We start from the raw sequence: 18,872 nt of genomic DNA on the forward strand, positions 1-18,872 counted from the left end.
GAACTTTCAGAGAGCTTAGCAGTTGATGAATCAACTGTTTCCAGGCGATTACATGTAATGGGAAAGATCCAAAAAGAGGGAAAATGGTTACCACACGAATTGACTGAAAATGCCATTTCGAACCGTTTCAACATCGCGGTTTCATTGCTTGCCAGGCAAAACAAGAAAAGTTTTCTGTGGCGTATTGTGACTGGGGATGAAAAGTGGATCTACTACGACAATCCCAAGCGCAAAAAGTCATGGGTTAGTCCAGGAGAGTCATCCACATCGACACCAAAGCGGAATATTCATGGCCATAAAGTCTTGCTGTGCATATGGTGGGATCAACAAGGTGTAGTGTATTACGAACTGCTAAAGCCAAATGAAACTGTTACTGCAGATGTCTACCGACGGCAATTGACCAAATTGAACGACGTATTGTTGCAAAAAAGACCAGCAATAGCGAGTAACAGACGCAAAGTCATCCTCTTGCATGACAACGCCCGGCCACACGTTGAAAGAGTTGTGAATGATACACTGTTACAGCTCGAATGGGAAGTTCTGCCGCACCCAGCGTACTCGTCAGACATAGCACCTTCTGATTACCACTTATTCAGATCGATGCAGCATGGCTTGGCTGGTACACGATTTCGGAATGCCGAAGAAGTGCGAAAATGGATCGATGATTGGATCGCTACCAAACCAACATCGTTCTTTCGACACGGTATCGCCATGTTGCCAGAAAGATGGAAAAAAATTGTAGAAAATGATGGAAAATATTTTGATTAAAATACATTGTACCAATTTTTCACAATAAATGCCTTTTCAAAGTGAAAAAATGATCAGAATACATGCAAGCACCCAATATATTGCCGATAATCTTTATTGCGTGCTTCCTGGGCTTCTTCTGTCAACATCCCGATAGGCAAAATCGCAGCTGAAATTATTTTATTTCCGTGCCAAAGAATTCTGTGTACAGAATTAGGCATATTGTACCATTTATATAGGTCAACAAATAAATATGCGGTTTCATGGCAGTAATGTCCAAATTTTGCTGGGTCAATGGCTGCACCACTGTTAATTGCATCCAAGATTACTCCAAAACGATGAATTACATTTTCGTTTACCCCAGTAATTTCAGCTGTGATGTCAGGATTCTTAAAAAATCTCCCTGATGTGTTCCCATCATTTGTAGTGCCTACACCTTGCTTCACCATATCAATATTTAGCCCCAACATTCTCTTAAATTTCTTCTGGATTTCCGTTTTCGCATCTTCTTTTTGTTTTTTCGTGTCCTTACACGTCCGCCATGCTTCGAAGGATCTGTTATAGGCAATGTGCAAAATACACTCCATAAATTTGATACGAGCATGTAACGGTGACATACCAAGTTGAATTGCTTCATCTGACTCAGGTTTGGTAAGTAAAAGTTGAAGATTATTCATTTCAGATGGTTTCGCCTTACATATACAACAAACTGACATTGATGATGTTTCGGTTATTGCCTGTGCGACTTTTCCGTCGATCATTGTGAAGACCAATTTGTGAAGACCAATTTGTGATTAATTCGTAAGGTTTTATTGTTAATGTCCAGTTTTGTTTCGTTTAAATGTAAAATTTCTTGTTCCACTCTTCGAACTTCTTTTCTAATGATGTCAGGTGTCTCTTTGATAAATTCGAATTTTAAGGGCCTGCAAAATCTGGTAGAAGCTGGTCTTGGATTTTGCCAGTAAACTTGAGAAACGTCATTTTTTCTCGTCAAATGCAGGGGTACAATAGATGTAAGAAACATATTTGCATCGGACACATCTTCATCTATAAATGTCTGTTTGAACTCACTGTGTCCTGAAGAGCCATCACACCCCCATTTGGAAATAAGTGTGAGCTCATCGCTAATACTTAATAATTCCGCATCGGTTTTAGTCTGGAGGATTCGCTTCGTGGTATGATCAAGCAAACCTTGCAGGCTTGTCATAGCATAACTTTCCGTTGTTTTCAAGCCGGATGGGTAACACTGCTGTTTCGTTTCCAATAACTGGTTGTACGGAGGAAAGATATAATAACCTATTTCCTTTGCTAACTTTCTTATTATCTGATATTAATATTTTGACAAAAATGCGTCAATTATCAGAGCCAAAGCTTTTTCTGGACTGAAACGTAACACTCTCTCCTCATTACTTTCAATTTTCTTACCTGCTGCTATTATTAATTCTTCAGAATAACTCTCACGAAGTTTTTTCACTTTTTGTTGTTTGCCACGATCAGAACATTCTTCGAAAGGTTTTTCAGGACGTCCACCTTTAGAAGAGTGTGGATTACAATGATCGACTGTATCACTGCTCGCATCACTGTTAGGTATGGAGTACTTGTTTTTTAACCAATCCGCATTTTTCTTGAAGAAAACTTTTTTATTCCGACGAGCATCATTCCATCTTTTAGTAAAGTGCGGCACAAATACTTTACGTAGGTACTTTCTTACCGCCTCCAAGTTAGTTGGTGTTAAATAAGAATGCTCTCTTTTTATTGCGTATACACATTTGCCAATATTACGATCACAGTTTAAAATTATATCAACTATACTGTCATATGACAGATCGAAATTTTTCATCTTTGAAAGCGTCTAGCACACTTAAAGGCAACAGTGAGTGAATGATCGCGAACGTTGAAGATATTAATCTCTGAACGCGTACTCGTGAAAATACTTATTGAGATTGTCTGTTTTCCTCGTGACGACGATTTTTATATCGCCGGCTCCGGTTAGTTGCTCCTCCCCCGCGAGTGGGCATGTCTTGAAGGGCGGGCCTTTGTTGGGCCTAGTTCGTGGTCGAAGATCAATCAGCAATTTGTTTAGTTTTGTCAATTACTGATTGGCCACTTGACTGCACGAAGAAGTGCCATCCACTCGTCGAGGGGAAGTCTTTCAGGTAGAACCCAAGATCGCGGAGTACGCGACCGGCGACGATACCTGGCAACCCTTGGCGTTCCGAGGGTCGCGTACACTGTCAGGCCCCTCAATTCAGGTCCGTTTCTGTATGGACCGTTTATAGTTTTATGTTTTTATGTTTTATCGTACTAAACTTATCTCCAGGGTTTTTACAAATTATAGGTACTATAAAGCTAAAATAATTTAAGCTATTTCCAGATTATAAGTAATATAAAAATAAACCGATTTAACCCCTTAACCTACAACTACGTGTGAGACACGTAGTCTTCTATTCGGACCAAAACTGATTACCACGGGCCTGGCTCGTAGTACATCGGTCGGGCCAAATGTAAATACTACGGGCATAGCTCGTGGTACATCGTGCGCGTTTAGTACAACTTAGGACCGATTTGCCGAACCGCGAAATGACTCGAAGGCTGCGCGATCTTGTTGACGCTTTGGGCCCAGGCTGTTGAAACATAAATCGTAGGTTAAGGGGTTAAGATATTTGCCGAAATTTCGTAGCAAACTACTTACAGGCTCGAATTGCCGCTAATCCGTGTACTATGGAACAGCAACAGTATAGACAAAAGTGGCGTGTTTGAAAATAGAAGAATTAACTACGATTGTTTCGTATAACCACGGCAACAATATGAACAAGTGTAGCAGGCTTACGCAGTTGAATAAGATCACATTGTTTACATAGGATTCTGATAAGTGTTGGTGAACAAAGTAGAACTTAGAGCATGATGGAGCTCAATACTTATAACGTCGTAAACTTTTCAAACCGTGACTATTTTAACGTGTGTTTACAAAATTTAATAAACAACTTTTTACAGATTATTATTCATGTATCATTGTTTGCCAGTTGTTAACATTCTAGAAACAAAATAAAAAATCTTGTAATTTTTGACAGTCAAGGTTATTTCGCGTCGCGGACCACTGTGCGACGTTCTTTGATGTTTCCGAAGATAGAAAAGGGCATCACAAGAAGGATAAACAAAGAGAGAAATACTCTCAAGTACAATATTTAATTCAATGTTATGCTAACAAATATTGACCGATTTATATCGTATTTAGTTTTATTTTAATTAGAAAAATCTCCCCCACATGATAGTAAAACCACCTTTCTTCTTGTACAGTAGTGTGGTCACACTGACAGGGGCATTTAAACGAAGATGATGAAGGCAATAAAAATTTTTAAAGAAAGCCGCTACGTTTCCGGTTACACTTCGCCTCACTGGTTCAAGGGGGATCCCCCTAGTGGTGGGGATAAAAATGTATCATTTACGGAACAGCTCTTGAGGACATTTATCGAGTTTTCACTGTACTGGGTCATCGTTTGATGACTTATTATACTCTTATTATAGTCTTGTAACCTACGTTTTTGTACAAAGGCTGCTTCCCTAAGCTTATCTCGATCTTCGTCGGATTCATTATAAATACGAAAATATTCTCGGATATCGTCATCCGCAAATCCATACTGCAAATAACCAAATAAAAGTGAACTTGGTTCGGTTCCTATCGCTTTATGATACGTATTATTCAATGTAAATTGAGCTTTACTTAATGCTTTCAGCCATGATTCTCCTGCAGATAACTTAGCTAAAATGGATCTTAAAAATCTATTAACGCGTTCTACCCGCCCATTATTTCTAAGTGTGGCTATTGCTACTTTAACATGTTGAACTTTTAATTCCGACAAAAACTCGTTAAAATCCGACAATGCGCATACACTGTGGAGCATAACTATAGCACCACTATAATTTTCAAGAGTTTTGTAGTTGTAACTAATGATTTCTAAATATTAATAATACCACGTGAAAAGGTCTAGAAAAAAATTATAATTAATGGAAAAAATACAAAAATAACATTTATTTAACATGAAGTATGATAATAAATGAAATATTGCAATGGTGTATAACTATAGCACCAATGTATTTTGAATGTAATAATAAGGTTAAATGGCTATAAAGTGTTAAATTTCTAATTCAGTTTATTAAAGTGAGCAGTTTCAATAATGAGTAGGACCTCCTTTTTATGTATTAATTCAAAAATACGATTGTTCATACTTGTAATGAGTTTTTTCAAAGTTTCTTCACTAATTTGATTCCACGCTTCAATAACTGCTGTTTTTAGCTTCGAAAGGATCGAAAATTGTAGATTATTTCCATAAATATGCCGTACCATGATACCCCATAGGTTTTCATTTGGATTTTGGTCTGGGGAGCATGTATGTCATTTCAATACATTGACATCAAACGTTTCAAACCATGCTGTGGTTTGTCGGCTTTTATGGATTGGAGTATTATCTTGTTGATAAGTCCATGAAATGTGATTGTTTGCATGAATAAAACGCAATAAATGATTTTCGAGTATTCCAATATACTCCGCACTATTCATTCATGTAGTTAGAAAAGCTAATCTGAGCTTGCCACAGGAGCAGAATGCACCCCACACGATAAGTGTCCCTCCACCGAAATTACGTTTCGATAAGTATTTTTGTTCTTTACGAAGGTCCCTCCAATATGAATTAAATCCATCTGGACCGTCCAAATTGAATTTTTTTTCGTCAGAGAAAATAACCTAAGTTGAGTAAAAAATATTGAATATGAAGCTAAAATCTCGATTTATGAATGTCTAAACTTAACTTAGATTATTTCAATTTCTGCTCATGTTTTCTCCTGCATATTCAAGCCTGGCTATTTTGTGACGCTTCAGAAGTGTAGGTGCAGACATCATTTTTTGTCTTGTAATGTTTGAATTATGTTTAAGGACGCGTTGGACAGTCCAACGAGAAACGCCGAGATCACATTCCTTCACAATTTGTTTACAGCTTTTTAACGTATTGCTCGCAACTTTAGCAATTTGCCTTTCAGTACGAGGGGATAACTTCTTCTTAGGCCCACCTTTCTTATTTTTCCCGTACTTAGTAGGATCGCGTAAAAAATTCAGTACAACTTTATGAGATCGCCCGCGTTTACGTGCGATTTCACGTATCCCCATTTTTTGCTCTCTGTACGCTGAAATTGCACCTTGCTCTTGTTCATTAAAGTAGCTGCCACGTGGCATTGTATTAATTAACTAAGAATTCCTGGGTTTACTAAAAAAATTCCAACAGAAACCCTTGAAGTGCGTTAAAAATGAACTGGTTCTATTGTTTTGCACCAATCGTCAAACGTTTATCGATTAAATCTTGACATATAAGTAGACAACTTCAATGAATTTCACCTAAAATCCATTATTTACAATGCTTTTTCATACCATATAATTGATTGTTTCAAATTATTTTCTTACAGGTCGGAAATGTTAAAAATATTAGTTGTGCTATAGTTATGTTCCGCAGTGTATAAGGCCCAAAATGATGAAAATATTGCTTCAAACAAATGACAACTTCTTTTACAGCGGTTGATTTTACAGCATGTAACATAACATATTTGGTAAATGCGTCTACAATAATAAAAATATATTTATAACCATGTTCAATCTTCTCGAGCGGACCATAATGATCAATATGTATTGTCTGAAGAGGCTTAGTTTCCTTATCATAAATATGAAGTTCACCTTCTGCTTTCCCGGTTGGAACCGAATAAGTTAAACATCTAATACAATTAGTAATATAATCCTTAACTAAGGAGCGCATGTTTGGAAACCAGTATGTTTTAGTAATCAATTCTATTGTTTTTTCTACACCTACATGACCAGCGTCGTCATGACAGATTTGAATTACATTATCAATCATTGCTTCAGGTACAAAAAATAATATTTTATCTTCAGACTTCTTATAAATAACCCCATTTCGTAATTCAAACTTCACGCTTTCGGAAACCTCAAGTTCCCTATGTAATTTTTTAATTGTAGAGTCTTTCAATTGTTTATAAACTAATATCTGTTCAAAGGATAAGGGTTCGATTACTAATACGTTCCGACTTAATGCATTCACGTGACGCATGCTCTATCTGTGTGATGCTCTATCTCATAATCATAATTTTGCAAAATTATTAATGTTCTTTTTACTTAATGCTAATTTCACCACGATACAGTCCGTTACTATAGTAAAATGCATACCTTGAAGATATATAGGAAATCGTTCTAACGCATAAATTATGGCCAGTGTCTCTAACTCGTAACTATGGTAACAATTTTCGGTGTCTGTCGTACGTCTGCTAAAATACCCATACGCACTTGCATCAGTATGCAATTCTGTAACCGCGGTCGGATTATAAAGCTAATATCGGTCGATTTAAGGGGGGACCTCTATGTAGAAATACGAAATTAAGCCGATTTTCAAGAATTATTTCGAAAGATAAAGAATTAATAAATATTTGTAAGGTTCTGAGGACTATTTAGAATATACTTCAATTTCATTTTGCAATTTTGTTTGTTCAAATAAAATGCAAAATGGCGGAGATACAGCATGATTTGCTAGAAGCGTCGCAAGACGTCCTCTAAAACGGTGTACACTCTAGTGTCGGTTTTATTATGCGAATCTGCTAAGCACCGAAATATGATTAGTATATAACAATAGCAAATGGATGAACCGAAGATATTGAAAGAAAATTAAAAATTGGAAAAATGGCAGACCTCAGAGCAAAAAGCTTAATATTTCAAAGAAGCAAATGGAAAAAACCCAAAGCCCTCGAAACGAGCACTGATAATTTGAATCATCCTCCACCTCTTCACTCTGATGTGCAGAAGCATATTCTTCCGGTTTTCGAAGAATTATCAAATGAAGCTTTGCTGCAGAAATGTTTAGACGGTCATACGCAAGACGCGAGTGAGAGCTTCGACTCAACCCTCTGGTGTTTGTCTCCGAAGTACCTCCATTCTGGATTGAAAATAGTGGAAATTGCTGAATTTATAGCAGGCAGCATTTTTAATGAAGGGTATTTTTCAATCCTAAGAATAATGCAGGAACCATAACTGACAATTGGAAAACAAGCAATGGATTATGCCGAGAAAACTAATCAGCGCCGGATTCAGAGGCAAGAAAGGCGCAGCTCGTTGTCAACAAAAGAGGCCCGTACAGCACGTAGAAAACAATTGGCGGAGCAAAATGACTATTTTGAGGAAGCAGTAGGATTATTATACGGTACTGGAATAGCAGATTAGCCAGAAAGCCACAAAATCATACATACACTGACTCAAACAATTGATCAAATGTTTAATTTTGTTTAAATTTTTATTTAATTGAACACATGTTAATAAGATATGTAACAAAATATTTTATTATAATTACATACATAGTTTTCATAGTTCATATAATACAGAATTAACTTAAATATGTTACACTTTTTTAAAAAAAATTAAATAACATTAACAAATGATGTAATGATCAAATTTTTGAGTTTGAAAAAATGAAATATCAGTACTTCGTATACCCTCCTTTCGCTTTCAATACGGCTTCTATGCGTCTTGGCATACTATCTACTAAACTTTTACACTGTTCAGCCTTAATATTTTCCCAAGCAGTTTTAACTTCAGACCACAATTCAATAATACTTCTTGAATTGTGATCGAAGTTGGCAACTGTTCTTTTTAGTAAACCCCATAGGTGTTCTATTGGGTTTAGATCAGGAGACTGTGGGGGCCAGTCTAAAACAGTAAAACCATGAGCTGTTAACCATTCTTTGATGATTTTTGCCGTGTGTTTAGGGTCATTATCGTGCTGAAAAATGACTTCTTCTGCGTTCTTATTCCATTTTTCCAAACTTCCAATTAAACTTTTCTGCAGGATGGATGTGTATGATGTTGCAGTCATTCGACCTTCAATTTTTTCAACGCATCCGACGCCCTCACTGGTCATACAACCCCAAACCATGATATGGCCTCCTCCAAATTTCAGTGTTGGATGAACGTGATGCGACCGTATTTGTTCTTTATTTCCTCGCCATGTCCATTCCCGTCCATCGCAACGATTAATTTTCGTCTCGTCTGACCATATTACTCGTGCCCAATCGAGATCTGTATAATTTTTATATTTTTCGGCAAACTGCAGTCGAAGCTTCTTATGCCGCTTTGTAAGAAGAGGTTTCTTTATTTTTGCACGTCCTCTTAAATTCACTTCTCGCAGTGCATTACGCACTGTTTCAGCGCTTACGTTAATACTATGGTGTGTGACTAAATTTGTTTGCATCTGTACAGCATTATCAACGCTACCATTACGGATTGATCGTATGATTAATCGCTTTGTGGTAGTGGATAACTTTGATTTTCGTCCTGCTTTATTTTTTAGTATGTTTTCTTTTAAAGTTTTACGTACTGATGACATAGTACCAACAGAGCACAGTACCTTCTTAGAAATCTCGCGATGAGAAAGCACAGATATTAACCCTTTGCGCTCGAGGCGCTTTTCTGTCGTGTGAACCAGCAACTCGAGAGTAATCAGCCGCTCCCGCTTATTTCATGAGTTCGTTATTGTTAACTTAAAATAATTTTAGACACAATAAAACACTTTAAACTCTTATAATATTTTAACATTATACATATTTTTTTAACTTAATGAAAGACATTTATTAAAAATTACGTTCTATAATTTTGCTTCTTATGATATTTTATAAAACAATCTCCAATGCACATTCTTGGCTTGTCGGGGCATGTGTCACAGTAGTACACAGTTTGTCGCCTTTGGCCGGACGTTCTTTGGGAACAAACCTTGCAATCCTTTTTTTGTCCCATCGAAATAACATGCAGCTTCCCATTTAGTCGGATCACTTCAGAAGTGCTCTGTGACGTAGAAGCTGTGCTGGATTGTTTTTGTTGGGTCCGGACAAGGGAAATCCATTCGTCTAAGGGAAGGTCGATTTGCGATTATCGCGATACCTTCCCCCTTATGGGGAACCTTTGTCTATGATCTAGACAGACGGTCCATAAGTGTTGGATCTAAGGAACGTGTTTCTGTTGCTCGGGGGACAGAGGAATACGTGACGTGGTGCGTAGGCGTACGGTTGTTGAAACTGCAGTGCGTATAGCAGTTGCCGATGAGCGTTCTTAACCCTTTTAGTGCCAGCGGGCCGATCTATCGGCCCGCGGTCCTTATGCGAAAACTGCCAAGGGCCGATGCGTTGTGGCGGGCCGACCGCCCAGCGCGCTTACATGCTGAGGGACTTTTTCTGTGCCTCGTTTGGAGGCCCTCGCTTGTTTACGTTCAGATCATTATTTCTCTGAGTGTCAAGTGGCATTCGTTTACACTTGATCTTTATCTCCGATGCCAATAGTATAGACCACACCACACCATGCTTCAGTTCATTTGGTTTTTCTTCAGTCTTTCTCTGGCGTCTGTTAGTGAAAGTCGAAGCGTTTTCCTGATTTCTTCTATTCCAATATTTGGTTTTAGTCAGTTCATATATTATTTTGAAATAATACCTCGGTCAATAATGGCAGAGCAAGTTCAGAAAGATACTGCAGAAAGTTTGGTGCCATCACATTTTGACAACGGCAATGCATCATCGAATAGTGATGACTCGCTCATCCATCCTGTTGGACTTACTTCATCAAGAAGACGAAGAATATTGTCATCCGAAAGTGAATTTTATAAGCGCGCATATCAAATCGGCCGGTGGCATTCTTCGCATGTACTCCGTAAAATGCCTGGCACTAAAAGGGTTAATACATTAACTAGTGCTCTAAAGAATCCTATTTTTGACGAGGAAGACGAACAGTAGGCATGCAAGGGCTGTGTATCCTGCATAGGACAGGTAATCAAAAATTTTCTTTCCAAGTTTTCATGCGCTGGTGATGAGAAAGGGTATAGCCGAATAAGGGGGTCAAATGTGCCCTTGAACGAAATGTGACATACGATAGATCCATCGATAGAGCATCAAGAAAAAAACGTTCTGTGCCAAATTTTAACCCTCTATCTTGTTTGGAAGGGTAGTTATTGAGAAAATTCGGATTAACGAATTTCTGCCTATTTCCCCTATTTAATCGAGTAGAAAAATTATGAAAAAAATCTGGTGCATTGCGACTATTGAGATACGTGTTTGAGAATTTTTTCCGATTTTTCAATTTCAAATCCTAGGTGTGAAAAATTAAAAACGCAAAAAAACGCAGAAAAATACCGATTTCGTATTGAAGCTTTCGAGACACTAGATTTATATAATTACTGTAAATGCATATTGTCATTGGTTATGTCCCTGAATTTTTTCAGATTTTTTGGCAGGGTGCGCCGTAGTAGCAAAAATGAAAAACTGATTTTTTCGGCGTTTTTCGCGTGAAAAAGCAACTTATACTTTGAATTTTTGTATTCCCTTTAATAGATAACTATATTCTGTGGTTTTAAATATTTCCATGTTGAGTAAAACAGTGTATACAAGAAGAAAAGCAAAAATAAGTCAAGAAAAAAAACGTGCTATGCGCGTTGTATTCAGAAGTATCAGCATTATTTCCAAGAGCTGCGATGGTGCAGTGAGTAAGATGCTTGGCTGCGAGACTGCTGCAAACTTTTTGACGCGCGTTCGCGCCCTGCTACGGTACATTTTTTTTTATTATATTAATTTTTTTTTTTTCAATTTCTAACTAAACGACAATGAAAAACTATTAGTTTATTAATATTTAAAAAATATTTTTACCTAAAATATACGCAAAAACAATTATGGAGCAGTTTCTATTCCATCATTTCTCTAGTCGTATATTTGCTTAAATACCCTACTGTTTCATTTTTTCTACGTTAAATGAATATACGTACTTAGTTTTAAAATCGCATACCTTTAATAACTTTGAATAGTGGAAGAAGATTTCTTCAATAAAAAGAACATTAGCAGTCTTTGCATATAGTTACGGATATCATGATGACAAGATTTATGATGTGCAAGGTTTATGATGTGCAAGGTTTATGAATGTTTACGTCTATTGGCAGTCTAAATTACTTATTTCTCTTACTCGAATACCTTGCAGTTAGTAGTGATTCTAGTATTAAAGATAAAATAGGTGATTTTATATTATCAGAAGAACGTCTTAAAATATTCACGGGATTAACTTGGGAAAATCTAATTCAACTTAGAGAAATGATGAAGTCCATGAGAAATACGGAAAAACGAGCTGTGACACAGGCTATTGTTGTCTTTTTATTTAAATTGCGTACTGGAAATTCGAATAGTATGATAGCTTCAATTTTTGGGTTAGAGCGCGAACAACAGGTATCCGATTTTTGTAAAGCAGTTAGGAACTCGTTTGAAATAGATATTTTACCATATCATTTCGGAGTCGCGGCTTTTTCTCGTCAACATTTAATAGAAAATGAAACGTCCATTATTGCTAAACAGTTGTATAATATAACAGACCAGCTAGCACTTATTTTTGACGGTACATATATTCGCCTTTGTTGAAATGTGGACATGTGTAACGGAAATGGATAATAAGAGAACAATTTCTCGTCTAAAATAAGTAATTTAGACTGCCAATAGACGTAAACATTCATAAACCTTGCACATCATAAATCTTGTCATCATGATATCCGTAACTATATGCAAAGACTGCTAATGTTCTTTTTATTGAAGAAATCTTCTTCCACTATTCAAAGTTATTAAAGGTATGCGATTTTAAAACTAAGTACGTATATTCATTTAACGTAGAAAAAATGAAACAGTAGGGTATTTAAGCAAATATACGACTAGAGAAATGATGGAATAGAAACTGCTCCATAATTGTTTTTGCGTATATTTTAGGTAAAAATATTTTTTAAATATTAATAAACTAATAGTTTTTCATTGTCGTTTAGTTAGAAATTGAAAAAAAAAAAATTAATATAATAAAAAAAAATGTACCGTAGCAGGGCGCGAACGCGCGTCAAAAAGTTTGCAGCAGTCTCGCAGCCAAGCATCTTACTCACTGCACCATCGCAGCTCTTGGAAATAATGCTGATACTTCTGAATACAACGCGCATAGCACGTTTTTTTTCTTGACTTATTTTTGCTTTTCTTCTTGTATACACTGTTTTACTCAACATGGAAATATTTAAAACCACAGAATATAGTTATCTATTAAAGGGAATACAAAAATTCAAAGTATAAGTTGCTTTTTCACGCGAAAAACGCCGAAAAAATCAGTTTTTCATTTTTGCTACTACGGCGCACCCTGCCAAAAAATCTGAAAAAATTCAGGGACATAACCAATGACAATATGCATTTACAGTAATTATATAAATCTAGTGTCTCGAAAGCTTCAATACGAAATCGGTATTTTTCTGCGTTTTTTTGCGTTTTTAATTTTTCACACCTAGGATTTGAAATTGAAAAATCGGAAAAAATTCTCAAACACGTATCTCAATAGTCGCAATGCACCAGATTTTTTTCATAATTTTTCTACTCGATTAAATAGGGGAAATAGGCAGAAATTCGTTAATCCGAATTTTCTCAATAACTACCCTTCCAAACAAGATAGAGGGTTAAAATTTGGCACAGAACGTTTTTTCTTGATGCTCTATCGATGGATCTATCGTATGTCACATTTCGTTCAAGGGCACATTTAACCCCCTTATTCGGCTATACCCTTTGTTCGGATGCTTCTTGCAGTTCGCTTAGTGTTCGTCCGACGGATTGCAACTTTTCAGGGTCGATATGCACCTCTTGTACAAGGTTCAGAGGGATATCGGTTTCCGATATATTGATTTTAGGGGTTCTGGTTCTTACAAGCACTATTTGATCGTTATTGATCGTATTATTATGGTACAAAATATTGGTTGGCTTTAGAGTAGCCGAAAGTGAAATTCCGGTGCAGTCGGGTGCTAGGGTTAGTACAAACTTATGATTAACTTCTAGGTGTCTAGGCCTTTTGTCCGAACACAGTATATGCAAGGTTTCTGATTTTGGTGCTATACCCAGCCATTGGTTTCCTGTATGGAGCTGTATCCATACAGTGTTTTGTATTTGCATATACCGCGTTTCACAATTTTCTGGCTCATTTTTGTTTTCACAGCATTAAGGATTATACTCGTCTGGTTACGTATGTAATTAATGACGGTTTTCTGATCCGCGTAGAGTTTATCGAGTTCGTTATTATAATATTGTGCGTCCGATGCGCCGAGTGTACCAAAGAGGGTTTTGCTTACTTCTCCGACGAAATCGAAAATTCCACGCCGAGCGCGCGAGGAGCTGCTATCAATTCCTGCAGTATAAAAAGCATTGCGAAGCTCTCCCCGAACGTGGCTGAAAGCTGCTACTCGTTTCACTAGTCGGTTGCGTGATGAACACGTGAATTTTTCCCCTGATATGTCTCGAAGGCACAGCCCGGTTAGGACACGCTGGTACAAATCCTCGATAGTCCGCAGATCAGTTTCGATATGAGCAAAATCGTAACCGACGACTATTTTCCATTGTTCATGAAAAATCCTCACCCTACTTAGGTGCTCGAGAAAGATGGATTCTTGATCGCTGAGTGCGGTCATGGAATATTTTTCATCGCTGGTTTGAGTCGTTGAGATACTAATCGTAATCCATATTATGGCCATGGTCGTCATAAGGTTCGGAGCGATTACGAAGTTTCTGCTAGGTTTCATCGTCTGAAATGGTAGGTGACGCTCGTTTAAAAAGTTTGACGTTAGTCCTATGATGCGCGGTTACTCGTCCATTTTCATTTACTTTGATCGAATGACCATCAATTGCTTCTACAACCCCGAAAGGTCCTCGCCATCGTTCCTCCAATGATTTGGCGGTGTAGTTACGTATAAGAACTTGGTTACCTTCGGAAATCGTTTCAAGGTGATCGTAGGACGTGGAAGGTTGCTGTGACTGGAGATTTTCGAGGGTCTCGATTATTTTATTCTCGTGTTGGAATTTAAGGTTCCCTATTTGCTGTCTCAGAGTCAGTAATTCGTCCTGTTCGTCGAAGATACTATTGGGTTCATAGCCCAGTTGCAGTTCGAATGGTGTATATCCAGTGGAACGGTTAGTCGTGTAATTATAGTTAAGCATTGCCTGAGGGAGTAGGAGATCCCAAGGTTTTTCTGCTGTTTGGTAGCACCGAATGTACTCCTTTAGAATGGTGTGAGATCTTTCGTTTTTACCATTAGATTGTGGGTGGTATACGGAAGTGAGGACGTGTCTCGATCTCATAAGATTGCAGAATTCGGTGAATTCTTGAGAAGTAAATTCTTTTGCGTTATCTGTCAGGATCTCTTTAGGTTTGCCAAAAATGCGTAGCCACGAAGCCCAAACGGCTTGTATGATGGCTGCCGTAGATTTATCGATTAACGGTTCGCAAATGATATATCTAGTTAGATAGTCCTGTATGACTAGAATATATTTGTTATTGCGAGGAGTCGCGTCCAAAGGTCCTACTAGATCGAGGGAAATTTTGTCAGTCGGTTTTGAGGGAATGTCAGTTGCTTGCGGTATGTATGTTTGTCGTTTCGTGTCTTTCTGCCGTTGACAAGTTTCGCAGTTTTCGACATAGGTCTTTACGTCCCTCGTGATGTTTGGCCATTCGTATTGTTTACGAATCTTTTGTAATGTTTTATCATAAGCGTAATGGCCTCCGAAGATCGAATCGTGTGCCAACCCAATGATTTCTTGTTTGTCTGAGGGGATTGGTTTAGAAACATAAATTTCTATGTCTCTATTTAAGGTTGAAAAAAGCGTAGCAAGTTCAGAGTTATAATTTCGATCTTGTATTATGTTGATCTTAGAACCGTCGTTTAAAATTTTGGTTATGGTCTCTAGTTTTGATTTGTCAGTTTCATGCGGGGATAGATAGGTTTTGTCCTTTTCAGTTATTTCGGGAGGTGTCTCCGTGTAAATAATAGTCAGGAGCTCTTTCCGGAGACCTTGGCGGATTGTTACCTGAGACTGTAATGAGGGACCGCTGTGGTTTTGGGATGTAGTAGGTTTTGAATGCCCTACTAGTTCGCTAATGAATTTTTCGTCCTCTTTCGATGTCTGGGGGTTCTTTGAATAAAACGTTATATACTTTTCTAATTCGTCGCCTATAAGATTGTCTTCGATGATTCTAACCGTACATCGTGAAAGTGCGTCTGCGTTCGTATTGATTTTCCCTTGTTTGTAGACTATTTCGTAGTCGTATTCTAATAGTTTTAGTCGCCATCGCACTAAACGCGAATTTGGGTCCTTCACGTTCATCAACCAGACGAGTGGTCTGTGATCAGTCACAATGGTGAACTTTCGTCCCTATAGATATTGGTGGAAATGTTTGGTTGCCCAAACAATCGCTAGTAACTCCTTTTCAGTCGTTGTGTATCGGGTCTCTGCGTTATTTAAGGTTCTCGAAGCGTACGCGATCGGTTTGTCTTGGCCGATAGTCCCTTGCGATAATACCGCACCTAGGGCGTAATTGCTCGCGTCGGTCGTTAACACGAAAGGTTCCGTCCAGTTCGGGTATTGTAAAAGGGGTTGCGTCGTCAGTGCGTTGCATAGGGTCTCGAAAGCTACCTGTTGGTCGTTCGTCCATTCAAACCTTTTATCTTTTCTTAAGAGCTGATTAAGGGGTTTCGCGATTCTGGCGAAGTTTTGTATGAATTTCCTATAGTACCCGCACAGTCCTAAGAATTGCTTAATTTCTTTGGGGTTTTTGGGAACCGGATAGTTTTTCACCTTGTCGATGCGTTTCGGATTGGGTTGTACACCGTTAGACGGAATAACATGACCTAAGTATTCTAGTTCCGGCTTTAGATATTCACATTTGTCAGGTTGTAGTTTTAAACCGCACTGTCGCAGTCGTTCGAACAAGATCTTTAAGGGGCTATACCAGTGTGATCGCTCTAAAATTAGATGATTTTCGGGAATTTTTTTTAAAAGAAATATTACATTCAATGTTTTTAAACTTTAGGTATGTATTTAGTAACAAATCAAATATTTAGAATAATTTTTTGGTACAAAAATAATAAAAAACAAGCGACTTGTGCGCTATCTCCCAGAGGTTCAAAAAAAAAAAGTAGCTCCGCTGCTGCAGCGATTGCCGCCGCCTGAGTACCTAAAATGAAAAATAACAAAAACGCTGTTAAACTAGAAAGTATTCTCCGTACCATGAACTAGGATTTTTGAAAAATATCAAAATTTGACAAAATGGCGAAGTTTTAAAAAAAATTGTGAATTTAACCTAAAAAAATGATGGTTTTTTTAATGCCAAATTGATATTTTTCATCCAATCAAAAAAATCCTAGTTCATGGTATGACACAACATATACTGAATACACTGCAAAAAGTTTCGAGTCGATACAATAATTTGTATTCAAGTTAGAGCTGCAGCAAATTTGAAATATACCGTTTGGAGAAAAACGCGTATAAAGTTAAAGTTACTGATTTCATTGTGACAAAACGATATTTACCATAGTAAAAGTTAATCTGCTATTCCGTATCCATATAATGGACCTTCCTCTTCCTCAAAAAGTACCTGCTGGGCCGCTGTAGCTTTCCTTCGAGCTGCTCGACTCTCTTTTGAAGCAGCCTGATGTCGTAACTGCGCTCGGTAAATTCTATTCCTATCTCTCTCGTCGGCATACTCCTTTGCAATGGGACCAATAATAACTTTCATTATTTGGAAAATTTTCAATATAGATTGAAAACCATCATTAAAGATTCCAACAGCCAGAAAATTGGCAAGTTCAATGGTTTTTAAACCATTGTGGAGGTGCTTTGGAGCAAAGTGCCAAAGCAAGGCATTGTAACTTTCATTGTTATTTTGGGTGTTTCGACCCTTGCACCTGTCTAATAAATCACGTCTACTTAGGTCCGTATAAATTGGCTTCAGAGCTTCTTCAACCTGTGGGTCTAAAGGACGATAGTTGTGTTGGAATATCGACATGTCTAATCCTTGAGCCTCTGCTCTGCGATATGTGCACCAGCTCTCCGCGCCTGCTGGGCAGTTTCCATGGTTTGGATTCTTGTCAGTCGAACACAAATGAAAAAATGTGGCCCAAATTTCCTTATACATTTCGTCAACATTATCTTGGTGTCTGGTAATCGCCAATCCATAGTATTTTTGTAATTTATTAATTAATTTTTCGGTTAGTTTCACCGTACTCTTACTTTTTCCTCCTAAGCCCTTGGTTTGCTTTTTTAAATTGCGGCATCGCGTTCCCATTCTTTTTTGTACGTGTAAGTAGCACTCTAGTTTTTCCACTGGGATATCGTATGGGTCTAAATTTAATATGCCTTTATATGTGGCACTATCGCCATCGCCAATATACCGCGTATATTGTATTCCATATTTATCAATCGAGTGATTGAACATTTCTTTTACGCTATCAACCTCCATTTTTGCAGCTGGCCCTGAGTGATTTAGATCACAATTATTGTGCTCTGCGAGCCATTCTTCGTATTCCTCGGGATTATTTTCTTTTTTCTTCTTCCATACTTCACAACTCTTACAGTAGGATGATTTCACAACTGTATCAATAATCTTTTTGCAGTATTTACCTGCAAGAGTTGTAACGCCAAAACGAGATATAAGTACGCTGCAATATGGTTTCTGGTGTGGCTACAAGTGAACTAAACAAGGGAGATAATGACAATCTAAACGTATACAGTCCTCGTAAATACGCGTTGACTAAGTTTCTTTCTCGCGACGATAAGCGCGTTTCTGATACGCCAGCAACTACTCTTTAGAAGGCTGCCATTTTTAAACTATTTGAGATTCGACCTTGGAATTTTAATACGATATTCTAGAGAGTATAAACTTTGAAAAAATGCAAAAAAAAAAATCCATTTTTCAAAAGTACTACACTGGTATAGCCCCTTAAGTTGTTGTTGTGTTCTTCTAAGGTCCTTCCGAAAACTACGATATCGTTGATGTAGACGAAGCAGTTGTTACCGATCAGTCCTTGCAAACCGCGATTCATGAGTCTTTGGAATGTCGGTGGTGCGTTTTTCAATCCGAAAGGCATTCGCAGAAATTCGTAATGGCCGTCGCCAGTCGAAAAAGCGGTTTTTTGAATATCGGTTTCCTTAACTCCGATCTGATGAAAACCTGAGGCTAGATCGAAAGCGGAAAAGTATTTCGCGTTACCTAGTCTGTCCAA

General features: G+C 37.7%; 1 protein-coding gene across 1 annotated transcript; it reads right to left on the reverse strand.

Moving 5' to 3' along the window:
• Positions 1-16,865: 16,865 nt before the first annotated feature.
• On the reverse strand, positions 16,866-18,098 carry LOC122404095. The gene has a single exon (XM_043407989.1). The coding sequence runs from the start codon at positions 18,083-18,085 to the stop codon at positions 17,192-17,194; it is 894 nt and encodes a 297-aa protein (XP_043263924.1). The 5' UTR covers positions 18,086-18,098; the 3' UTR covers positions 16,866-17,191.
• Positions 18,099-18,872: the final 774 nt, after the last annotated feature.

The sequence above is a fragment of the Colletes gigas genome, unplaced genomic scaffold (assembly GCF_013123115.1).
Source record: "Colletes gigas isolate AHSC1104 unplaced genomic scaffold, ASM1312311v1 Colletes_gigas_Sc00102, whole genome shotgun sequence".
Classification (NCBI taxonomy): domain Eukaryota; kingdom Metazoa; phylum Arthropoda; class Insecta; order Hymenoptera; family Colletidae; genus Colletes; species Colletes gigas.